Here is a 27,511-nt window from a genome sequence, read left to right as displayed (position 1 = left end):
TTCTAACAATACAGTTTTAACAGATACTTCACCTTGAGTCAATAGTATGTATAACATGTCTAAAATCTAAACAAGTTGTATCTCCTGTTCATCCTGACATTCTAGCGATCAGAAATATTAAATTCAAGAAAATTAATTCTGAGCATAAAGAGAGTATTATTTTTTTTACATTTTTTAGAATATACACAGTTAGCAACAATACTTAAATTCAGTAATAAAACTTATTAGCAAAAGCATACTAGGAAATCACTTGGTAATTGAATCATGTACGTATATGTTTAACAAATATTTTTGAGTAACATTACAGCAAAAAGTACTCCCTTTCCCTTATTAAGTGTTTGAATAGTTGTCAATTTATCTCAGCCATTTCGTTATAAAAGACTTATTGCAGTCAAAAATCTGTTGTAATCCCAATTAAAATTAACGTTTCTACTTAAAGGTGATACTCATCTTATTTGCACAAACCAAATCTAAGTATTATTTAGACAGCTATCAGTTTTATTAGTGGGTTCTAGTTAGATATGCTTTAAAAGCTTTAAAAATTCTACACAGTTGACTAATCAATGCTAATAGAACTATACCAGTCAAATGGAAATGGATTTTTAATGGCTCTTATCTCCAAACATTTAAACTTATAAATTATAATGTTCTTTGTTGTAACCAAACTCAATTAATTTTTCGTGGAACATTAAAGATTTGGACTATCAAATTCCGGCATCATTGCTTGGTTTATCTAACAGCTGATTCGGGTCTTCATGATATAATGGCGAAAGTTATAGCGTTAATCAAACATAATTGAACTCTCCTGTAGACGCAATAACTTAACCAGAATCAATTTGGCATAGAGAGTCACAGTCACAATAGGCTTATTATCCTAAGAACATAAATAATACTAATCCATACTTTTCCTTCTACTTTGAATAAATACATTTCTTTAGCATATTTCAATTTATAATTATTTTTTTAATTTTCCACGCGCTGACTTCGAAACACAATAATGCGAAGGCCATGAAATAATCACCCTACAAAATTTCCTTGGTCTCCCTTACGTGCTCTATATTAATCTTAATTTAACTGCTGATTTTACACAGCGATAATCTCCCTTTGGCTGGCAACTTCGTATGAAATCTGCATTCTTGTTTGCATGAAAATGTTATTATTATTAATGGGTTGTAAAAAGGCGTTATTTCTTTCGGAAAATATTTGGGCAATCATTTCTGAAAAGCTGCAATTAAATCATATTTTTATAGGTGCACATATGTATGTATGTGTGTTTACATTTTTGTTCGCTTTTTATACGTTTTTCCATATGGAATTTAACATAAAGGCACACACTCACGCACTTGGACACCTCATAAAAGCATACATGAATGGCGTCGCCAAGCTTTTTAATACTTTTTGATGACCTCAGATTACTGCCACACAATTTGTGGTATCCAAGAGTATACATACATTATATATTTATATATACATACATATATGGGTTTATGAGTTGTGTGCTTTTAAGGGGAAGGGGGAAATGAGGCAAGTGTTTGACCATAGGAATGTCATCGCAACATATGCTGGACCACATTCTCTGACATTAAATTTTTTATTTCCGCATTCTGAGCTTTACACCGTTTGGCTTTGTCGTTTAATACGAAGCGTTTACAGTCCATGCGTAGCAATAACAATTTATGGAAATTTTCCTCGTTTTACGCATTTGATAAAAAACATGTGTGTGATTTCAAGATAACACGGGTATACAGTGTATAAAATTAGGTTCACACCGGTATTTAGTTTGTGATAAATTGCCGCAATAAATCAAGGGAGCTGATACTTGCGATTCGTAATTTGTTTTGACAGCTTTGTGGGAACTCTTTGTTAATAAATATTTGATTAAAGGAAGAGTGAGGAAACATACATATGTATTTCTCAGTTATATTTGAGTAAAGTGTGAAAAATTATGAGGCTCCAATTGGAACCAATATCCGATGCATCATTGAAGAAATGAAGCCCGCTTTATTCGATAAAAAGGCCTTAAAAAAATGCAGCTGTTGTAGCCCCATGCTTGATATATATTGATACACAATTTTTTCCCAATTTCCCGAAAAATCAACAAAACAATTCTTAACTTACCCACTAAATGTACGGCTACAGCAGGTGGCATAACGAAAATGCCCACCAGTAGATCCGCCACTGCTAAACTCATAACAAAACAGTTTGTGACGGTGCGCAGCCGTCGTGTGGTTATAATCGCCATGATTACCAATGTATTGCCCAGCACTGTGATCACGATAAGCACACAAAATATTGTGATCAAACAAATGCCTTGCCAGGACAACATGAGATCGTAGAAATGTGCCCACTCTTCGGACGATGAGTTTGAAATCTGCAAAACTTCAGTAACCGCGCTTGTAACGGTGCTTTGTGCCGTGGAAAAATTTGATTTGTTGATTAGATGCTGATCCGAAATAGACTGTGTCATGTTGGCGCTGTTGGGTGTGGATGCGGTGTAGTATATAAGACTGGGCGGACTTCGTATAAAACTATCTTCGTTCGCTCGTTGTATATCCATGGTCTCTAGTGTGTGTAATCAATTTTGCACAAGTTTAACTTTATCTGAAATATATACATAATTTAATGTTTTCAGTTTAAAAATATATCATAAGTAATAATTTCAAAAGGCAATTGAAAAGTAAAGTCCTCTCTCGACGAACAAAAACCAAACTCTACAAGTCCCTCATCATTCTCGTCCTACTTTACGGTGCAGAAGCGTGGACGATGTCAACATCCGATGAGACGGCACTAGGAGTTTTCGTGAGAAAGGTTTTGCGGAAGATTTATGATCCCTTAAACATTGGCAACGGCGAATACCGCAGACGATGGAACGATGAGCTGTATGTGTTATTCGACGACATAGACAAAGTCCAGCGAATAAAAAAACAGCGGCTACGCTGGCTAGGTCATGTTGTTCGAATGGATGAAAGTGCTCCAGCTCTGAAAGTATTCGATGCAGTACCCGCTGGTGGAAGCCGAGGAAGAGGGAGACCTCCACTCCGATGGAAGGACCAGGTGGAGAGGGACCTGGCTTCGCTTGGAATAACCAATTGGCGCCAAACTGCCAGAAGGAGAGATGCGTGGCGCGCTGTTTTGGACTCGGCTATAACCGCGTAAGCGATGTCTACGCCAGTCAAGAAGAAGAAGAATAATTTCAAAATAGTTCACGTGTCCCATCTAGTCTAGCAGGATTTTAAATTTCTGCAGGTTCTTTCTCTGTCTTAATTCATATGTATAGGGTTTAAAGTCTTAAAGGCATTGGGCTATTGATATTTGAGTTTTACTTCAGAAAGGAGGTATAACCCCGATATTGAGAAGTAGTGTAATCAAAAGAAGTAAGGAACGGCTAATTTTATTAATATAACAAACAATTAGTATAAGGTATATTGGAGCATGGGAAGTTATGGCCCGTTTTCACTTATTTTTGGCACGGAGACATATTACGAGGGCTGCTATATATATTTCTGGCCTAGGCAACACTAAGTGTTGCCAGGTGCAATCTGACATTTCCATTGGAAAGTTTGACATTTTTTAGCATAACATCACTCAGAACGTTTTGTCTTTTAATCGTGAATTGTTTTATTTACAGGGAATTAAAAAATTCATCTCGGCCAAAAAATGGAATTAACTCGTGAACATTTTCGTGCGATCATTTTTCACAACTTTCGACGTGGATTATCGCGACAAGAGTGCATCAATGAACTAAAATCTTTGTATGGCTATAAAGCACCATCCTATAGCACTGTGAAAACCTGGTACAACGAATTCAATCGTGGCCGACGCTCGCTCAAAGACGAATTCCGCGAAGGTCGTCCAAAACAGCCGTTTGGCCAGAATACATCGATGCCGTACGTGAACTGATAATGCAAGACCGTCATGTAACATACCTTCAGATAGAGGCATGTCTATGCATTTCTCCCACCAGCATACATTCGATATTGCATGAACACCTGGCCGTAAAAAAGGTTTGTTCTCGTTAGATCCCGCACAATTTGACAATTGCTCAAAAAAAGTGCTTCGAAAATTGGTTTCAGCGCATGCAAAAGTGTATAAATCTTGATGGAGAATATTTTGAAAAACAATAAAACCATTTTCGTTGATAAATATTCCTATTTTCATTATTAGGCCGGAAATATACATATATAGCAGCCCTCGTATTAGAAGAAAAATATTCCCTCTGAATTTCTTCAAAATATCTGAGAGACATACTCATATTTTCGGCAATAAATTTATTCGAAGCTCTGAGGTGTTCATGTTCAATATACAGGTAGGAATGCAAACAATGTATCGATGTTTTTGAAACATCGATGTTTTCGTCAAAAAGCATCGATGTTAGCCATCGATGTCTCGAACCTAAAAACATCGATGCACCGAGGTCACTTTCAACGATGTTTTATGTCGATGTTTTATATAAAAATTTGCCTTCACACCTTCACACTTTTTCGGGTATTAACTCGAAATCCTCTATTTGGATACGCTTTATTACATTGGAATTCGATTTTTGTAAAATACGGATATTATGACTTATTTATACAATTTAATTCTGGCGTGGGCTACTGCGTTAGATCAGAGATTCAAATTACTGCGTTTTAAAGATGCGATGGCTAAAAGAACTACTTTTTTGTTTCATAAAAAATTCAAAGAATCGCGCTGATACAACGGAATCTTCGGATGAGTGTGAAACAGAATACTCGTTTGATATTTGGAACCAGACCCCTACCATTCAGAAGCCAATAGAGTTTGGGTTGACATGAATACTGTGTTTTCGGAGTTGTATAAATAGGCTTATTAATATTTGCACATTGTGGCCACTTCAGTGCCGAGTAAACGACTGTTTTCTAAACCTAGGGCAACTATCACGCAGAAAAGAAAGAAATGACAATGAAAAACTTTCTATGTCGTTGTTTTGAAATTCTGTTATTTATTGAGAAAAAACTTTAACAGACATATGTATAATACTAAGTGAAATAAAATGTATCAACTTAAGACGTACTACATTTCATTTATTTATGCTACTGCATCCCTTAGCTTTTCACACTAAATTTAAAATAAGTTAAAAAAGTTCAAAAATACATCGATGTTTCGATGAATCGATGTTTTAATGGCCGATGTTTTTGATTTCGATGGGTTTTGAAGAAACATCGATACATCGAATCATCGATGTTTCATTTCACGATGTTTGCATCCCTATATACAGGGCATTGAATACTTATGATCCGATTTTGGAGATTTTTAGAAGGGCGATACCACACTATAATTGCAGTATTTGACCAAAGTTCTGTTCCGTTACCTTCACTTGTGTTTACATATTGTAAAGTAAACTATTCAGACCGACTTCAAAGCTCTGGTATATGAGAAGTAGGCATGGTTGTGAACCGATTTGGACTGTTTCAATAAAATATCGTTGGGACCAGGAAAATTTTATGAACCAAATTTCATTGAAATTGTTCGAGTAGTTTCGGAGATATGGTTTTTAACTCATAAGTGAGGTAGTACCTAAAAGAAACGACTCTAGAAAGTTTCCTTGATAGAGTTTTAGTAGTATACGAGATATGTACAAAAAACGTATTAGGGGGACAGACAGACATCCGGAATTTAACTTTACTCGTCACCCTGATCATATTGATATATATAACTCGTTTAGTTTTAGGACTTACAACCAAAGAGAAGCAATTGCTTTTGAACCACATTTAAGAATCGACTTTTCTAATGCTGTAAAAGTCGCATTTTATAAAGTTTCTGTGGTCTACGCATTACTTGCTGAAAATGATTTTTACATGTAATGTACATACATAATTATTCCACTCGAGAAAAATGGTCTTCTTGCTAATGTCTTCCCAAAAACTATACAAAACCAAACGGAAGATATGACTTTCCTATGCCTGATATACACTCCCATACACAATCAGACTTTGTTTTTTCTATATTAGGGCAATGGTATATAATAATATACTCACACATATATATATATATATATATATATTACAAAAATAAAGTGGTTGAATTATCACAAAATGCGAATGCCAAAATAGACAGAACATTTTTGGATGCAGGAGCAAATTATAAAGGAAGTAAAGGAAACAGCTCAAATGTGCGAGAATCATATTTTCTTACACCCAACTTCCGGGAAATAAAAACAGTTACGATTTACTAAAAATAAACACAATAATGTTTTAACCTTGCTACCGTCAGCGACTACTCTGCGACAAAATGTCTACGTCTAATACCAGAAAGCGTACTGCGTCTTCACACCTCACCACCGCGACAAAGCAATGCCACGTGGATGCAATAAACAAAGAAACTGTGCCCAATTGCGCAGTCCACGCAACTTTCCAAACCAAGAACACAAGACCCATTTGTATGTATTTTTGTATCTACAAGTACACTACAACTCTTAGTAAAATATATACATAGGTATGTAACATACATATGTGTGTTGTTCCCTGTGAAGGGTGCAGAAATTTTCACAGCACAACCTGCTTTCTGCCAAATGCTACAGCTGAACTATGGGTACGTTGTACTTGCGTAGGTGACTCATATACAATTTTACATATTATAGTATGATCCACGTAGTGTTTTTTTTTAAACAAAATTCCCGGATCTCGGACCCCAACTTGATGGTAAAGAATTCACACAGAGTCAGACATTAAGATTTTGGTGAGAACTTTTGGTCGAATAATGGGAACAGCGAGTTGGATGACATATGACCTGGAATTATGTGCTATATGCGGATTCTGTGTCATTATGAGGCCTAGGTGAAGTTCGTGGTCGAATTAGGAACTACTGTTTGAAGGTAATGTGGTCTTTTACATATGAATATCGAGCAATCATTCTAGAATAGAAGCCGGAACTCACTATACTATCACTATATAACTATCACTATATAACTATATATTTATGTATACTATCTGACCAACCTGTAAGGGAGAGCATATGTGAATGAGATATATGTAATATTTCACATATTTTTCCAAATTTCCAACAACATTGTTCTTGCCATTGTCGTAAACTCTTAAACATAACACAGTTAGTAGCGGCATAAAGGCTTGAGAGCGGCAGGTGGTGCCAGTAAATTGAAAACTGCAACACCTAAACACCTGTTTACATATATCAATTGAGGGTGTTGGTGCGCCTTAAGCTGTGCACAAAACATATGACAATGGGGGGTACACATTAGTATGAGAGTACAAAGCATTACTGCAAGTGGAATATTTGAACATTTGTATATATGTGTGAGTATTAATGTGTGGATATGCATGTGTAAGTGAATATGCATTCCTTTTATTTGATGACTGCTTTTAGGACACACCCTATAATATTATATTATATTTTACGTTGCCACTCATAAGCTTAATTTATGTTAAACAAAGGAGTTCTTGTATTACTTTAGACAATGGATGATGTGTGCAAATAAGTGAGGATGAGGAGGTAGGAATATGCATACCTAATTTCACCTTACTTTAAGCGCAAGAGCGAATCATACATACTAAATTCAAATAGTTGGGGAATATTTTTTATATATTTCTACATAAAACAATTGTTTAATAACAACCATCTCCGTAGTGATCTATGACCACTTTCAAAATTTACTTTTTTATTTTTTATCAAAAGTTGTCATTAGCAGCAGAAATGATAATTTTATCACCAGTTTATTTACTCAATTCGAATTATTTAATCCCTTCAACTCTACCCTGCTCGTTCGATTTCTGAGTACAATAACGGGAAACCTACCTGTTTGGTAGAAAAAATTTCAAAATATTTGCACGAGAACACACCTCTGAACTGACTCATTTGTACTGCCCAAGCCCTAAATTTCATTTATCGCCACTCGACAATGAGCCGTTATCGTTCCACTTTCATACTCTTATCAACCGCCATACGTCATATTTCAAAGTGATACTTTTATATACACAAAGTCATCGAAGGGATTAATTTTAATGCAATAGGCAAATGTCGCTAATGCATTGCGCTACACATGACAGATTATACATAGATCCACAGAAACATTTGTACGTGTATAGAAATATCTAAATACATATGGACATCACGTAAATACTATATGCTTATACGTACTCCATGAAACACTTTTACTTTCATTGTTCGGCGCTTTGTTTTTAAACAAAAATGTCAGAATGGAATTTAAGTTTATTGGTAAGAGAAATTGAGCAGTACTTGCAAAAATTACCAGAAGTTGTATATATGCATATACCTTTGATGATGCATTTGAAGCAATTAATTTTATCTCTCTGGAAGGGAAGAAATTTATTATAAATTATAATTAAAAGTAAATGGGTAATAAGCGAGATTTAGTAAGATGGCTGGAAGGCATAACCAACGTTTCTGATACTAGAACATAATCATTTTATTCTTATTAGAAATAACTACAAAAATACAAATTTTACTCCGTTATAATCGAGTACAACAGGTAAACTCTTCAGCAAATCGTTTAAAAATACGATAGTATTTGGATAACCCATTAATAACCTATCTTCATTTGAATATTATAGTTTATTTGATTCATGTCAGTTTTCAGTTTTTTATACGATTCACTATTTCGTAAGATTACATAACCTCTTTAGCTACTATTGATGCCTATATTAATTTCATGAAGAGTTAACTCGTAACTTGTTGAGCACAGTCATGTGTATATAGGCGTTTGTTACCGTACGATACTCTATAAGCCAAAGGCCTCGGTACTCATCAGTTAGAATCAGGTTTATTGCGGCATTTACCCTCTTCTGATCTATATAATTATATAAGCTGTATTATTGTAAACATGTGTACCTATCAAAACTCTGTATAATCAGTAGATAAATAAGGTATGAAAAATTTTGAAATTAATCTAATAAGCAGTTATAAATAATAGACAAGTACTCGTGACAATCTTAAGTAACATTTCTAAAAATAGGAAAACACTAAGTGTGTAGATATGCATGTAAGTACCTGTTAGCTTATCAATGTTTATAATGAATTTGCATGAAAATTCCTAATCTAAAAACTGTTGAAAATAATAATTATACTATATGAATAAACATTGTTGTAAATTAGCATGAATAAGTTCTGGGAAACATTGCCAAATTTATTTAAGCTATACAAAGATATATTCCCTTAACTGTGTTTGTAACATTACCAACGATGGGAATATTTGCACTGTCTGAGATTTGCCAAAATTTGGAGTGTGTCAAATCGAACAAACAACTGGCATAGTCAGATAAAGATAGCATATGGGGCGTTAAATGACCTTCAACAGCAGAAAAATGCTTTTCTAAAGATTTTCAGAATTTTGTAGTAAAAATAACACTAGAATAATATATATTCGGTAACTAACTGAAGGTTTTAAGACCGGAGCACACTCCTGTAGGACCCACAAAGGTGATCTAGTTATTGATGACCATAGTATACTGAGTTTGTGGAAGGCCTCAGCCTGCTGAATTTCAGTGAAAGTACAACACCAGGAGATGGCGAACTCGATACCCCAATCGACGATGATGGAACAGATGTTCCATTGCCCGACCTTGAAGAAATTCTAATAGCAATTTCCCGCTTGAAGAACAACAAGATGGCGTAGAGCTGATAAGGAGCATGCATCCGCTTTTTTGCTGAATATGGACGGAAGAAAGCATGCCCGACGATTGGAATCTCAGTGTACTCTGCTCAAAGTTATAGACAATTTCGTATACCTAGGCACCAGCATTAACGCCAATAATAATGTCAGCCTTGAAATCCAACGCAGCATCACTCTTGCCAACAGATGCTAGTATGGACTGAGTGGGCAAAAGTAAAGTCCTCTCTCGACGAACTAAAACCAAACTCTACAAGTCCCTCATCATTCCCGTCCTACTTTATGGTGCAGAAGCGTGGACGATGCCAACATCCGATGATGAGGCACTTGGAGTTTTCGAGAGGAAGGTTTTCCGGAAGATTTATGGTCCCTTACACATTGGCAACGGCGAATATCGCAGACGATGGAATTATGAGCTGGCAAATAAAAAAAACAGCGGCTACGCAGGTTAGGTCATGTGCGAATGGACCAAAGTGTTCCAGCTCTGAAAGTGTTCGATGCAGTGTCCGCTGGTTAAAGTCGATGAAGAGGGAGACCTCCACTCCGATGGAAGAACCAGATGGAGAAGGACCTGTCTTCACTTGGTATTGCCAATTGGCACCAAACTACCAAAAGCAGAGATACGTGGTGCGTTGTTGTGGACTCGGCTATAACCGCGTAAGCGTTATCTACGCCAAGCAAGAAGAAGAAGAATATACGCTTTATGAAAGTAAAATTAGATGCAAGTAATTGAGAAACAATATTTCGTTTAACGTTTTGTGATAGTAAGAGAACCATTTCCAAATGCACGTGGGAATACTTTTATTTGTTCATATATACACAGTGGAACTTCCATATTGACATTGGCGATTTCCGAAAGAAATTATTTGCTGCAGAAAAAAATATTACACGAGGCTTCTGTATGAGAATGGACAAAGAATTGCATGGATGTTTACGATTATTCTATAAACTTGACATCTCTAGATATACCAGTTATGTATATCATAAAAAGAGTATTACTTTGATTTATAATAGCCTAAATATATATAACCAGTCCTTTATAAAAATATTTTACAAATAAGGCTGAAGTCAAATGTATTAGATAAAATTTGATATTTAAGAGTTTAACTTTCTTCATGTATCTGTAAAGAGCGAGACGAATTTAGCTCCCCTTATTTAATTGTTTTCCATCCAAAGAACCTTTTTTGACAACACCGCGCACATGTTCACGAGTCTATCTGCATTTGCAAGTATTAAGCTAATGTTCAGCAAATATTTTAGGTGTGCATGATTTTCTGGTTAACGGTGCCACATGTTTACTTTTAACTTTATTTTAATGGTAGCAGATAATAAAATAAAAAAAAAATGTTTTTATATGAAATTTTTTATGACCCAGACACTTCTTTCCGTTTATTTGAATGATAAGAAAAACAGTGTGGCGAATAAAATGCGCATTCGCCTTTTTCTACGAAATCAAACTAAATTCAAGAATGTGAAAAATTGTCTTTTTAAAACTATTAAAAGCACATTTTCAGAACTTTTCTTGTCTGGCAGTACAGTATACATATGAGTAAATCTGCGATCAACTAATTTCTGGATATACAAGTATTTAATAGAAATATTCAGTATATAAGTCTGATATACAGTCGAAATTACATAACTCGAACTTCTATAACTCTAAGTTCTCCATAACTCGAACTTTGGAATTGACAATAGAAGTCAAATTTCATTCCTACCAATCAGACAGTGTCATGTTAACACTCCCACTAGAGTTCTCGGAAATATCTATGACGTATTTGTCGATTAAATATCTACAAGAGGCCAGTTGCATGTGTCTACCCTACTTATCGGAATATATTTGTAAAGTGGTACCTAATCTGCCTAGTTTATTCGCTTCAAAGTTTCCTGGAATATCGCTGTGCTGATGCCTGTAAAAATTAATATATTTCTTGTCGTTAGTACGCTTTTTGTTGAAGAGAGTAGAGCTTTTTTGATTCTCTTCTTGAAAAACACTGCAGTGATCTGAAAGTCGGAAGGTGATTTTGATCTCTAATTTTTCTGAAAACACACTGACACCCACACGTTCCTCTAGTTTGGCTCCATCTGTATATATACTTATCTCTGTATTTTTATCAAACTCGCTCCTATTCCATTCCTCTCTATTGGGAAAGACAATTTTGAAGATTGAATTTTGATTTATTTCTGATGGATTACGAAAATCCATGTTGTTAGGTAGGAATGGGAACTTGCTAAGTATATGCTACTGAACACAACTATTCTTACTTGTTCGGATTCTTAAGTTATTCTGTCATCTTGATTTTTAAAGAAGGACCCTTCTGCGCAATTTGTTTTTTATTTCTAAAATACAACTTATTTGGCTCTAAATTAATTGTTTGTAGAACTCAAATGTTAGACCATTGAGTTATGGACGAAAGTAATTTATTGGTTTTTCCGGAATCTGCAATTTTAAAACCTGCAATTTCAAAAGCAAACCATAACATCTGATAAGAGTGTTTCCAAAAATGTTTGCCACATATTCCCATTCCCAAAGATCAAAGTGTTGACCGCGGCAATTAAAATTTAATTTTTTAATAAATTTTTTTGTGAAATCCACACATGTAGCATATGTCATAAATTCACTTGATCGCGCCTTTTCAATCACCATCATAAAAAGACATTTAATAAATCATTCTCATACTCATTTGATTGAAAAGTGCTCAACCCGCGAGTACCTTGTTTACTTAAGTTTTCGCAATTAATTTATGGAAGATTGATTTGTTTACTTTTTGAGTCATCGACAGCTGCACTGCGGCTAGATTGTGCACAATTTGCTTTTTTTAATTATTTATGTAGGTGTCGCTTTCTTTGCAGTTGACCTTGAACAGCAGTCTTCAATACGCAAAATAAATAACTTTAATTTCTTCTTCACACTCGCTTTTAAATTAGTCTACACTCCCAACGCGCGCTTGATATATTCACATATCATATCGACGCTAGTTTGATTACTCCACTTATCAGGCAATTAATGCTTCACGCTACCAAAAGCTGATTTATGAATTTTCACTTTATTGTCTTTGTCCATTCATAGAATCATTTACTACGCCTTTCACACACACACATACACTCATACATGCAAACATACAAACCAACAATACAAATCATCAATGATTGTACACACACACACACACGCACCTGCGAGTATTTCTGTGTATATGTGAGTTTTGTAGTGGCCAGTAAGTCTGCCGTGGAGCCGCGTATCACCGCTGAATCGCACCCAACCCCCGTTATGCGAGACAGATTAATGTCTGTACACTTGCGGATCAATTGTTAATAATTGGAGAATTAAAGCGCTTCACATTTAAGCTGCAGAAACCGTTACATTTGGCGCTCACCTCTAACTGTTGCCGCTTGTTGGTGTCCTCGTGTTTTATTTGGAAATCACAAAGCGCGTGGACGCGTAAATACTGCGGATGCCAGCAACAAAGTCACGTTTGCAGTCACGGCGAAGTGACACCATCGCTTGGTGCGCCCCGCTTTTTATCTCGATTGGTATGCGTTAGCGGTCGTAGGCGAATCACTGCTATCTTTCTTCAATTCTCGTAATTAATTCACACGAAACACACGCACTCACACAAATCGTGCGCCGTGTTGTCGCATTTTATCCTCTGCAATCAGCGATAATCCTCGACAAATTAGTGCCAAATCTCGTTTTCACTGGAAAATCAAATACTGGCGTTTTTAATTTCTTGCCTTTGAGCTTTCTATTTTTATTCTACTTGTGCTTCTCGAGTTTCACTAGAGCAAATTTCGATTTCATTAATTGCGAATCGAGAGCGTATACTTTGCGGTTGAACTCGCTTGCAAGTGTCGCGTCAATAAACTGTTTGCCAGCAAAGGCATTCGTTGGCGTGAAGCGAAGGTGGAAAGGTGTCGTAACGTCAAGTATAATTTTGATTACTTAAAATTGAATTTTATAGCGCTACGTGCTGTACAACAACAAACTGATGTCGCGATAAAGAATCCAAATACGATTAAGATAGATAAGGCGAGTGAGTGGAGTGCGCTGCGACTACCTTTGTTCGTATGTAATTATGTATGTGTCTATATAGGTATGTATGTATATCAACAATAACAGTATCAAAACCCACACTAAAGGGGTGTATTAACTCTTAACCCCACATTGAATCCATGCAGAAAGTTAACCAAATGTAAATACATAGATAAGTCTGCCCTCCAATTGAATACCCAGCAGTTATTTTGGGTGTACACTCCCAATTAGATCGTCTCATTTGTAACTAGTTAAAGACTGATGAATTAGATTTGTAATGCACATAAAGTTTAAATTTTTTACAATCAGTAATCAGGAAAGATTATATTGAAAACTGTTAAAACTATCTAACGAAAATCGTCATTGAGCGTGACTAGCCTATTTTTTAGCGCCAACTCCATCCCAAATAGGGTTTCTAATATGTGTCAATTTCTATCTAAAAATTGTAATATTTTTTCCTGGTCTGGTGCTGTATCGGTTTTGTACTTCCCTTTATACTCATATACCTAACATAATGAAGATATAATTTAAGGCTGCTAATTTTATTGTTATGTCTTTATGTATAGATTTATTCTATAATATGAGTTACCAAACCCCTTAACTAGAATATACCCTCGTGAAATCAGCGATGCGCGCTTGTGGAACTATCTTTATATAAAGTTTATATCATATCTTGTTAATAGCCTACCGTTGATAATGAGAAGTAAAGATAAATGATATTTGTTCATTGATAGAGTTTCACATCGTCGTAGCGGTTATCGTATTCACCTGCTACACCTTCTGTCTGCCTAGTCAGCATTTTGATTACAGAAACCATGAATAATTTCGATATTACTATCAGCGAAAGTTGGTTGATAAAGCAGTAAAACGGAAAAAAGAAACTCATAGCCGACTGCGACTGCCTGCAACAGAAAATTAATTATAACTTTGCTCACTTAAACTTCTGGCAGAATCACTGTCAAAGAGGGACAAACAGTGAGTAGTCAATGGAGCACCTATTCTTTCAGAGGCTAAGCTTCTCATGTAATATAGGCAAATATATTTATTTATTTATAAGATATGAACGAAAGAGAAAAGTTGATTTTACTTTGACAGGAGTCATTTTGGTCAGAAGCACTGTTAATTTTTTTAGAAATTCTAAAGAATGACTTTTTAAAAATATTTTTCTACCGTTCACCTTACGAAGTTCTTTCAGTGGTTGAAATTATCGGAATTTGAGAGAACTTTATATGTACATATTCATGTCATAGCATGATTTGGCGCTCAGTTTCATTAGAGTCTGAATGTGACACTCTTCATTGAATTCCTTCGCAAGAGTCCTAACCGAAATTATTGGATTTTGATCAAATTTTTGAGTCATTAAGGGGCACGCCTAGTGTAATGGCCTAAAAAAAGGTGATTTTTGGGAATTTTTAATAAAAAAAATACTTTATCAATTATTTCAAAATTTTAAGAATATATTTATACATGTTTCAAGAATATTCAGTGAAATTTTAAAAAAAAAAATTAAATATTTTTTAAGTTATAGTTGATCTCCAACGGCGCGACAAAAAAAGGTCCTTCACTGTTGCAGTGCTTCCGGCCTTCTCCGTGGATGAAATCGAAAAAAAAAATCTCCTTAAACTAGATAATATTGTCTGTACAATGACCTACGATAAAAAAATCAAAAATTGACAATATGGCGGCTTTTTTAAAAAAATAGTCGAATTTTACCCTAAATTTTGGTCGTTTTTGGCCTGCCAAAATTCGATTTTTTGATCAGATCAAAAATCGATAGGTCATTGCGAGTACGGAGAACTATATAAAGAACATGTGAAAAAAACTCGATAGTGATCGGATCATTTGTTTTTGAGTAATCACTGCAGCAAATTTGGAAAATGCTGTTTCGAGAAAAACGCGTTTAAAGATAAAATGATCGCATTCACTGTTACCGAGCGACTGCTCTTTAAATTGCTATAACTCAAAAACTATTTGAGATATCGCTTTGAAATTTTAATATGTTTTTTTTTAAAGGTGTAATCTACCAAAATATGAACCAAAAAAAAATATTTTTTTTTAAATTTCACACTAGGTGTGTCTTAAGAACACCCGTCCAGCAATTCATGAATCATGATTTTGGACTTTTTCATTTTGCTTTTGGATTTTTTCCATTGCTTTTGCAGTTTTTTCTTTGCAACAATTCTCTTTAAAAACTGTACGTAAACATCACCGATTTAAAACTGGATTAAAATTTTATCAGTCAATTATGAAATAAATGACACCACGGATTATCTTAAATAACTTTCAAAAGTTAGAGTGCTAATAACGAAAAAGAAGAGAAGGAGAAGAGTTTTTGTGTAAACATGTGAAATGTAATGTGGAAATGTACTTGATTGAAAAGTCGATACCCCAACAACTGTCCTTGTGATGATCTATAAATTATAGTTTCTCAAAATCTGTATGCAAAACAAAAACAAATGACGCAATGTTTTTGAATTGAAGTAAAACAGCAACAATGAACTTACCCCCACGGGCACCATGACCGAGTCAAGAACAAAGATCTCTCGATCTTTCGACAACAGTGCCACAGTTCGTGGCTTTCAGAGGCCATTGCACTCACCCATTGTAAGCGGGTTCATTCGAAAGTCCAACACACAATGCAGAAATTCATAAATACTTTTACGATATTAAAATCGTATGAAACTAGCAATAAATGCGCAAAATTATGCGAGCAATATAAATTCAGAGGCCAAATAATTTAATTGTGTTGCCCCGCAGCACTTTGACGTCTGGCATTATTGCATGCGTCCATCCATCCCTTTCAGATGGATGGCTCTGCTTATTTGCGCCGCTGGCTGCTTTTCCGTGAATAAATATTAAAACTTTGATCTCTTCAAACTTGAGACCTTTGTATTGCAAATTTGTTTTCACATTTATTTTCCTAAATAATAATGCCAAAATTGTTGCTGTTATTGTTTCTATTTCCATTACTCTGCGGAGCCAATGGATTATTAACGGCAAGGTCGTAACCTAATTTGAACAAATTGCATTTTAAGTGCTTAGACATGTAATAAAACAACAAATGTTCGTAGTTGGGACTCAGTTCAAAAAATATTGCTCGAAGAATACTCAAGTGCTTCCGGCAAAGAAATTGATTTCTACATTCCATTTCGTATTTAGACTTCGCAGAAGTGTGTGTATTTATGCGCTTTTATGACTATATCTTTATTCACACTTTGCAGCAATCACTTAAGGCGCTTCAACGTCTATTTTATTAGCTATTAAAAACTTTTACAAAACACATTTCGATTGGAACCCCTCGCGTGCAGGAGCACCAATGTTAAATTGATGTGTAAACGAATGGAACATTTGATTGTCTGAACATTTGTATTATTGCTTAGTAAAACGATTACGAGAAGTACTCCGAAGATTTGTAATTGGTGTGAGCTGTGGAATGCTCAAATGACTTTTTATTAGTTTAATTTCGTATTTGTGAGTGGGTACTTTCTACCTTTTCATGAAACCTTATAAACCAATGTGTCTCTTAAAGTTGGCGATTTCGTCTTAGGAAGAAGTATCACAATATTTTAGTCACAATAACATAATTAATTTCTGTCTCGCTTGAATAATTTTGAATTATGATTTGAATAACTTATAAATAGAATAGTTTATTACTACATAGTCGTACATTTATAAGGTGAGGTAACTCCCGCACAAACTAGATGTGAAACTTTGATCTTTGGTGTCTAAAAATATACCATTTTATGGCAGAGGGCATGTAATATAAGGTTGTTAAATAATGTCCCTTCCCCCATTTTGTGTTTTGAATTTCGTGGCTACGTATAAAGCGCTACAGAGCCAGTATCTGTAATACTATGCATGATTCGTTTGGATATTGCGTTCAACAGTTATAGACATGTAAACATGGAGTCCACTAACGCCGAAATTTACGCTATTTTGAAGTGTTACTTCATTGAAGGCAAATCCAACCAATTTCTACGATATGCTGCTGAAACGGAACGAACTCGACCCATTTTTGAAGCGGATGGTGACTGGCGACGAAAAATGGATCACATACGACAATATCAAGCGAAAATGGTCGTGGTCGAAGGCTGTTGAATCGTCCCAAATAGTGGCCAAGCCGGGATTATCGGTCAGGAAGGTTTTGTTGTGTTTTTGGTGAGATTGGAAGGGAATCATCCACTATGAGCTGTTCCCATATCGCCAGACGCTTAATTCAACCGTCTACTGGACAACTTGAACTGGACTGCTTGAAGCAGGCGATCGACCAGAAGCGTCCAGACTTGGTCAACAGGAAGGGTGTAGTTTTCCACCAGACCACACATTTCGTTGATGACTCGTCAGAAGAACGGGAGCTCGGATGGCAGGTTTTATCGCATCCACCATATAGCCCGGACATAGCGCCAACTGACTACCACCTGTTCCTGTCCATGGCGAACGCCTTGGTGGTGTAAAGTTAAACTCAAAAGAGGCTTGTGAAAAGTGGCTGTCCGAGTTCTCCGCAAATAAGGAGGGGGCTTCTACGAGGGGGCATTATGATGTTGCCATCTAGACGGAAACATATTTTTGAACGAAACGACGCATATTTGAACAAAATCCGATCACTGTAATGCTTTTAAAGCATTGAATAAAGAGCAAAAAAGCGGAATGGAGATATTTGACAACCTAATATATAACTAAAATTAATTCCATCTAATTCTTTAATTGAACCGAACAACGATTTTAAAGGAATAACAGAAACAATGAAAATTCTTAGCATTGGTGAAGGGTGCTGCGAGAATGAAAACCCTGGATTCCAAATATTAACTGATGAAGAAATCATTGTCGATTTGAACAGTAAAAAGAGAGAAGATGATGAAGGGACTGAAACTTGTGACTTACATTAAGTACCAACTCACACAGAAGCTTTTGTAGCTCTAGATGTTGCTTTTATGTTTATGTGATTAATTTCGTCAAAGATCAATCCCAAGTTAATTTCCATCAAAATTATAAATTATATAGCTATTTATTATCTTTATAGCTCGAGTTTCATATACCGAAGTACATAATAAGAATTTATTAAAATTAAAATATTGTTTGATTTGCTTTGAAATCGATTATCCGGAATATCATTGATTTTATTTGATCCGGATAATCGGGATTCTGCCATATATAGTATTAAGTCATATTCAAATATTCGAGATTCATGAAAGGCTCTTATATGTTTGCACAAAATTTTTCCTACGGTTGTTGAAATCGTTGTGCTTTATATTTTGAAAAATTTGGACTGAAATTCCTCAGTCCCATGCAAAAACGGTGTGCTATTTACTGGTCACTCTGTTGACGAAATTAACATGCGCAGATTCCTTTTGGTGGAGTTATATGAAAAGGAGAGTGTAGGCTAGCCCTTCTCGTAGCAAAGAAGATGTTCTTGATGTTGATGTTGCACTTAATAAATAGTCGAAAGAAATCGCAAAATAATATAAAAGGTGAATATTTTCTTATATTCTCTTGCTATCTAATATTAATTTATTTTGTGGCTAACTTTGATTGTTGTATTAGTGACTAAAATAAGCGCGTTATTTTTGTCTCTTTATTATCCAAAATTATTATAAACTCAATGTGTCGTCATAAATACGCAAGCAAATGCAACTGACATAATAAAAACTCCGTTACCTCGTAGATTAAAAACAAGAGAAATGAAGTGGACACGTATCTGATTATGCATTGGAGATTTGTATGTATATTTGTAAGTGTTAGGAGTAAGACAGTAACGTCTACCATTTATATGGACAACAATTTTTGCTTATGTCATTGGCACCCAAATCATTTTCGAAACCCAGTTTACAATAAGAGCCAACCCACTGCCAACACTTTCTAAATGTGCCCATAACACTGTCTGCCCTCCTAGCAGGAGCAGTAATTTACTTAGTTTCTGTCAAGGTATGAATATATGTATGTGGTTATGGACATGCACGTGCTGATTCAAGATATGCCAACACCACAAAGGAATCGAAAAAAATCGCTGTAATAGAAATCATATTTTAAATAGACTAAGAATTAAAAAATGTACGACTATATCACCGACAATTCGGTAGGCTATCTTTGAGATAAAATGTTTTACGGCAATCCTTAAAAATATGATTCGTATTTAGATTTCCATCAAGACTCACTGTAGACATATAAAACACTGAAAATAAGTCAGAATGAACTACTAAGTTTAAATTTATTTCTCAAAGCAAAATGTGCCACTGTTGAAACTACTAAAAGAGTGGTGAATGTCTAAGGAAAACATTAATGTCAACGTTAAGCATATCACAGAACCGAATTTGATATTTAATGTGAGATGTAAGATACCCTAGACATCCTGAAAGTAGGTAACTTACCATATGATACCATTTTAAATTTTATTAGATCCAAAAGATAAATAAAGCAATAAAACCTTCCAAAAACGCTTCTTTGGGAATCTTTTCTTGTTCTAATAATATGGTCTGGTACTAAAAACGTCGGCTGTCTAACAACTTTGTCTTCTTTACTTGTTTTAAATTGTTTGAGTTTCGATAAATTATAAGATCAATGTTCGAAAGAACAAGTACAGAGTGGTGCTTACAGTCTATATGCCGTCATGACTTGTTATAAATGTTAATTCCCTTTGAATAATCTGTAAGAATACTCCCATAAATTGGGGGGGGGGGGGAGTATTCTGTCGGAAGCTCTCAATTAACTCCAGTTTTCGGCTGCCAGACCACTGCACCCTTAGGTTGCTTTTGCCAGACTTAGGTTAAAGCACCTAGGTAGGGATTTTTTCTGCGAACCCAGCGAAGTGACTGGAATCGACATTAGCCGACTTAAGAACTCTATTATTGAGTCCAAGCGCTTCGCCGCAATATAAGGGTCTTAGTGATCCGTTAGAAGTTTTTCCGGGTGTCACAATGGACAGTCGATTTGCGGAGATCTACCCCTTAATCTAACCTAACCTAAATACCATAAATTTCCTCTTTTTGGAGGTGGTGTGTTATCTTTAGATTAAATATTTTATGGGAATGTCAAATGCCGATTGACAGTTTTGCAAGCACTCATTGTCATGAATTTAACTTGAACGAGGTACAAACCTTAAACTAAGGACAACAAACCTTCTCAGTTAAAGTTCTTGGGTAAATATTAATGGCATTATTTATTTTTGCGATAAACCTCATTTAGCATTGACATACTTTCTAATGATATTTAAAGCGCATATACCATTAATCGAATAACGGAAAAGGTAGATCACTAAAACACTTATACCACATCAGATCAAATGCTGCGGCCCTTAAAGTAGACAACAAAAACACCTCCAATAACATCCCTGTTTCCTAACTGAGGGACAAAAATAGCAAATTGAGGTTTTTGTGTATGATAGCAGATGAGCAAGCCCAAACATTATTTGATAATAGCCCTCAGCCGTTAACATGTAGGCTTACAACTGAAACAAGCACCATACCCGTTAAGCAATATAATGTTTTATGAATAGATCGTATGCGGTCGTAGTAATTTCAACATGCATAGAAGAATAAATATTTACATTAGTATGTATATGAATAAATTTAAAATAGGACTTGACAGACTAACTAATTAGTGTATCCGAGTGATTTAATTGCATGAACAATCACATTTAATCTGCCATTAAGACAAATAATGACATAAAATGCAAAAGCCGTCAAGCTCCAATAAACAAAAATGCACACGCGAATGCTTGTGTGTATACCGTTATATATGTATATATCTATGTGTATAAATACACTTTCGCCTACCTGTAAATTAGTTTATTGCGCGCAGTTTTGGCAAATTATAATTTGTTGCAGCAATTCGTTAACTCAATGCATCAATCCTATGACTATTTAATCCATCAAATTCTCACCTACTCACAATATTTTATGAAAATATCTGCCACATTATTTATGTACACCCATACAAATTAGCAAAAAAAAAACAAAAACGAATAATTAACATTTTAGCAACAATTTAGCGCCAAGAGAACACAGATGTTCATCAATATGTTAACATGTATGTGCGTGTGTGTGTGTCTTCCATGACGCTGACTTGCTATATATAGCAAGCTGAGTATAAAATTCGGTTGCAATTTAATGTTTTTAATGCGATATACAGTTGTACATACAAACGTTTGAAACATTTGAATATTTATATAGAAAATATGTTAAACAATGGGAAATTCTTTATAAATTTCAGTAATGAACAATAAATATTGTGACGACGGAGAATGAACACGTTTTTTAATGTTTGGACACAGCTGTAGTTGACCAAGCTTTGTATTAAAAAAAAAACTCACTGGTCTCCAAGCATTATTAATTGTTGTGTTTAAAAGTGTTCGGCTTCCACCAGGTGATTTCAAACGTCCGAGTGAATTTTCGACATGATCAATCGGCGCGTCCGTCACCCATTCACAGGGGATTAAAAAATGAGAAAACTAAAGCACCGCAAAATATCAAAGAAAAGCCGAAATGTACTGTAATATTGTGACGAATTCGACAAGTGAATTTATATATCTCAAACATATTTTTATACATTTGAGTAATGAAGTAAAAATCGAAATTGGAAAAGATATATAAGCATTTTTCAACAATTGATCTTGGAAGACTATTAAATACTAAAATGAAATGAGGCAATCCTTACAATTGAAATATATAATCGCGAATACTAGAAACATAACAAACAAGTCTTTAATTTAGTTACGAATTAGATCAAATTTGATCTAAGGAATGACTGTAGGGAAAGGGACTCCAGCAGGCTTGCAAATTCGGTTATCAAACTTTTAATTACTTCACTTTTGATTTTTATGGAAATGTATTTAAAAATGGGCATAAGCGTATCATAGCCACGCCTACTCCAAAAAAGCTATTTTCAAACGAGATCAACTTATTTTCCTTTACAAAAACTATCTAAATAAAGCATGGCACGTATAATACTTTTAGAGTATGACTCAGAATCGAAATTATTCACAACTTCCCCAATCATGGTTTGCGAGATCTGATGAACTTCAGTTTTACTGCATGTTTCTCAAATCATTCAGTATTTGAGGCGGAACTGTTGAAATTGAATTTTGTCGGCATAATTGTTGCAATCTTAACAGTATTAATACTTAATGGTTATAATCGGATATATACTATCGATTTACCATACAAAATAAAAATCTACATTTTTAATTGAATTATAATCAACTTGAAAATTAAATGAAACTCTGCGACAAAGGCCGTTTATGTAATTATATAAACACTCTTTGTCTGCGATTGGCTGTATTTTTTGATAAAATAGCATTAATACCACTCGACGGTAGATGGCGCTGCTAAAAATAGCAATCAGCTGATGAAACTTGCCAACTTCTTACGAAAAGTAAAAACAACAAGTAAGGAGAGGCTACGTTACAATTCTATAAGGCATAAAGTTCAATAGAATAACGAAAATCATCATAAATAGTAAATGGGGACTGAGGTAATTCCTGAACCGATTTCACTCGTTTTCACCACCAAGATACAATATATCGATGACTATACGCTCATTTAAATTTATATATATTGCTTAAAATCAGGTATATGGGAGGTAGGAGATAATATGACCCCATTTCATTAATTTTTGGATAGAGACACACTATTAGAGGAACAAATTTCCTCTGAATTACATTAAATTATCTGAGGGATATACCGATATTTTCAGTGAAAAATTACCTTAAGGCACTGAGTTCTTCTTGTTCGATAGCAGGGGTCTTGAAAAGTCATGGTCTGATTTTGACAATTTTTCCACAAGTGATGTCACAGCTCAAATACAGTATTTGTGTAAAGTTTTATTTCCCTATCTTCGTTTTTTCCTAATGTATATATTATAAAGTAAACGAATCAGATGGAGTTCAACACCCTGTCATCAGGGTGTCAAGAAAGTGTTATATACTAAATTTCATTGAAATCTGTCGAGTAGTTCCTGAGATATGGTATGTGCAGCTTCTATCTGCTATTCCTTCTGTAAAATTTAGTTTTTCTAACGTTTTTCGTTAGTGAGTTAACGCACTTTTAGTAATTTTCAACCTAACCTTTGTATGAGAGATGGGCATGGTTATAATCCGATTTCTTTCATTTTTGGACTGTATTAAGAAGTGGCTAAAGAAACGACTGCAGCAAGTTTGGTTTATATAGCTTTATTGGTTTGCGAGATATATACAAAAAACCTATTTAGGGTGGGCCACGCCCACTTCCCAAAAAAAAATTACATCCAACTATGGCCCTTACCAGGACGATTTCGTATTTCTATCTACCTCAGAGTAATATTTGAACGAAATTGGAGAAGCTCAGTATCATCAAACGGAATTTAAATAACTGGAACAGTGTGTGTGAAAGAGAACGTGTTTTACAAATTTCATGAAGTGAGCGTGGAACAAAAATCGTAACTGTGTTACTCAAAATTACAAAATTTATAATTTTTAACTAAAGAAAGCCACGAGAAACGCAAGATTTCCTTTATAAAGCTGAGAATGGCAAATAGATCTGCATAAAAACTAGATTATGGACGCTTCACTGCATACTTAAAAATGAAAATATTTTTTTCTTCAAATTTATGAAACAATTTGTTATTTACTTACTGTTCCATTACGTTTTTGAGCCACTGTGCTTTTAAATCTACTATAAGTAAACTGTTAAAAAATCGTCACAATTAATTGAACACACTGAAGTATATCACTCAGCCAGTCATAAATATTTGATAAAACACACAGCAAATTAAAAAAAATGTAGTTTTCATGCATTCGCTTCTTGGTCTTGATCTGAATAAATAATTTAATGGTTTCTTAGAAGCGCACAATTTTGCTATAAACTTGTTCTTCCGTCAACTATTTAACACTTACGCCAAACGCAAAACAACTTTAACACCGATTGCAATCGCAGACACCGTAATTAAATGGTCTTGTTGCTTTAATTAAGTATCAATTAATATTTTCAACAAAGCACTAATTCATGCTTTCAAACACTCGCGTACGCAACTTTTATTTTGCATGCCCAACGAGTCAAAATCTCGTGCATGTGTATGTAACTATATTCGTATGTGTGTTGAATGACGAAGTATATTTCGCTTTCACTTTCTTCTCGGTCGTAAACAACCGTTTCCGTTGAATGTCTCCAAAGCACTGTTGTTGACGCGGCTCCTTCAAAGCCGGCTGGCTGTTGGCCCTGTTGCGTTCGTTTGCTTCGCTGCCATGGTTGCCATTACGCCCCGTTAAACCAGCGGAATATGTGGATATATGGGTTAGTGTGTGTTCGCTGTCGCCATTGTATCGTTTGTTGCCAATATCTGCTTAACGTGTGTGTACGGGGTTGTTGTCGTTGCCTCGATGTGCTGCTGCTGCCACAACATCCAGCTACTTGACCACTCGTTTTTTTGTTGTATTCTGCCGCTTGTGTGATTTTCTCGGCGTACACACACACACCAACTGGTGAATGTCTTAGCCAGCCACTTCTCCTCCCATCATATCAATTAAGTGATTTCACATTTTTCTTGTATTTTTTGCGAAGTACAACGAATGAGACAGTTAATGAATTTCCTTCAAAATCACCAAAGTTAACGCACCCGTACTCAAAGATCACTCATTGGATCAAACAGGACTTTGGTTCTGCTAAAGTCAAGAAATTATTATAAATCACTTATAGCCATAAACATAACACATATACCATATCGAGGGCGAAATTCCAATTATTTGCTAACATTTCGTTACAATTCTTGTGATACGATTAGTCTTTTGTGACAGCCTCTCTTGGATGTTCACTCCATCTACACATCATCTTAGATGCTCATTTGGCCTATACCGATCTTGAAACCTTTTTTATTTACCATTAATTTATTCACATTTCGGAAACTATATCACCTTATTCAGTTATTTCGAACTCGGCAAGAAGACATTTCAATTAAACGGAATCATAGATCTAAAAACATTTACCGTGATCTTCATAAAAAAAAGATCTCATCCGATGTGTTACATTTTTCGTTGTTGGTTGTTTTGAAGCACAATGTAGAACCATAGCTGTACTGCTTCAAAACAGAGGCTTAATCACATGAGTATCACATTTTATTTGGTACTTAAACCTAATTTGTTTGGGGTAGATCTACCAAAGCTACTAACTATATACATATGTATGTTGGCTGTAGCATCTCGCTCAAGAGGAGAGAAGTCTACGAATATTTTTTAAACAAAAAGAGTCCATGGAAATCAACGTGAAGTCCAAGTCTGATGTCAAGTATAATTGATACTTTTTGATAGTTCTCCAGATTAAATGAACCAGACTAACTGGAGACATTTTCCTTTAGTACCCAATCAAACACCATAAAAATCGAAGAAATCGGATAATAACCAAGTTTGAATTGTTTTTTATTATACTTTTCAAGGCCCCAGATGTTGAACATTACGGCTTCAATATCTGTGACAAATTTTTACCAAAAATGTATGTAAAATTATAATATGTTCTCTAGAAACTCAGATGGAATATTTTCTTTATAATAACGTGCCTCTGCGTTTGATCATTTGGCATGCCTAGGAAACTCATATAGTTATGCAGATTGATGTTGAGCATATCAAAAGGCTAGGATCTCTCCTAGCCGTTCGGTACCAGATAATGTTTTAGACAGGGTCATTCACTCTCTTACGTATCTGTTCTAAAAGCGCAATGCTACTGGGATATGCGGATGGTATGACATCATAGGCCTTGCTAACAGAGCAACTACTGGGAACTACATTATTGATGATAGCTATACATTTAAAAAAGTTAATGACTTTGTTTATCTTGGAACCAGCATAAATGCCACCAACAATCTAAGCCCGGAGATCAAGTGCAGAATAACTCTTGCCAACTGGTGCTACTTTGGGATAGGTAGGCAATTGAAAAGCTCTCTCGACGAACAAAACTTACGCTCTATAAGTCTCTCATGATTCCCGTGCTATTATCCAGTGCATTGACAATGACAATCCGAGACGATAAGGTAATTGGAGCATTCAAGAGAACTGTTCCCTGTAAGAACTTTGGAGCCGACCGTATAAGTGAGGAGTACCGAAGAAGATAGAACCATAAACTGTATGAGATCTCCGACAACGAGTATATATGTAGTTAAGCGATTAAAAATCGAACTAATGCGGGCTGGTTAGGCTATTTCGTACGTAATGAGTGAAAAGCTCCAGGCTCCAGTGAAAAGATTCTTCCATTCGAGACCCATAGATGGACAACGGAAGCAAGAGTGCCCACGCATCCAATATGTACTATAATTATTTCGTTCGTTTGGACTAGTATGACTTTAACCGAATATATGAGTGTGTGTTATCTTAACAAAATTCGATAGTTTAAATAGTTTCTTTAATAAAACTTCGCAGGTTTCTAGAAATTTTAAGAGTATACATAAGCTCCCCCCTGCTTACATATTTTCGAAAATACACTGAATTCATATTGAATAAATAAAACAGCGCATTCATCATAAACAAATGAACTCAATTAATTTATTTTTCATTAAATATCTCAACGGATCTTACAATAAGCAGCCGACATAACCACTTTTCCAAATCACTTGTGCTTTTATTAGTTTTAGATTTTAATTGTCAAATCTCATTTCACTCACAACGCCTCATAATACACCACATACTATTTAAGTACAGTTATTGCGCTCCTTTGCATTAAGAACTGACACAATGGATTGCAATTTTATCAAAACATGCCAAATATACAGTTACATAAGTACATACATATTAATTAATGTACGAGCATGTAAGTAGTAAATGTTTGTTTGTTTGTATGTATGTCGTATGTAGAATATAACAACACTTAATTTATTTTATTTTTTAATATAATACAACAATAATAACTTAATTACCGATTTACATAAGTACA

The 27,511-nt window shown here is 35.0% G+C and overlaps 1 protein-coding gene across 3 annotated transcripts in view; it reads right to left on the bottom strand.

Annotated features, from left to right (window-relative positions):
* The window catches only part of LOC105213630 (5-hydroxytryptamine receptor 1D), a 36,463-nt gene extending 11,682 nt beyond the window's left edge, over positions 1-24,781 (bottom strand). Inside the window, exons 1-2 of one of the 3 annotated variants that reach the window (XM_029041280.2) lie at positions 24,232-24,781; positions 2,119-2,601 (exon numbers count right to left, since the gene is read on the bottom strand). In XM_029041280.2, the coding sequence (XP_028897113.1) occupies positions 2,119-2,557 (439 nt within the window). In that variant the 5' untranslated portion in view covers positions 2,558-2,601; positions 24,232-24,781. The other 2 variants (XM_011186590.3, XM_011186591.3) reach the window with 2 other exon arrangements.
* Between the last annotated feature and the right edge of the window lie 2,730 nt (positions 24,782-27,511).

This window comes from Zeugodacus cucurbitae, chromosome 2 (assembly GCF_028554725.1).
Source record: "Zeugodacus cucurbitae isolate PBARC_wt_2022May chromosome 2, idZeuCucr1.2, whole genome shotgun sequence".
In the NCBI taxonomy this organism is placed as follows: Eukaryota; Metazoa; Arthropoda; class Insecta; order Diptera; family Tephritidae; genus Zeugodacus; species Zeugodacus cucurbitae.
The sequence above is the reverse complement of the archived record's forward strand: the minus strand, read 5'-3'. Positions and strand labels throughout refer to the sequence as shown.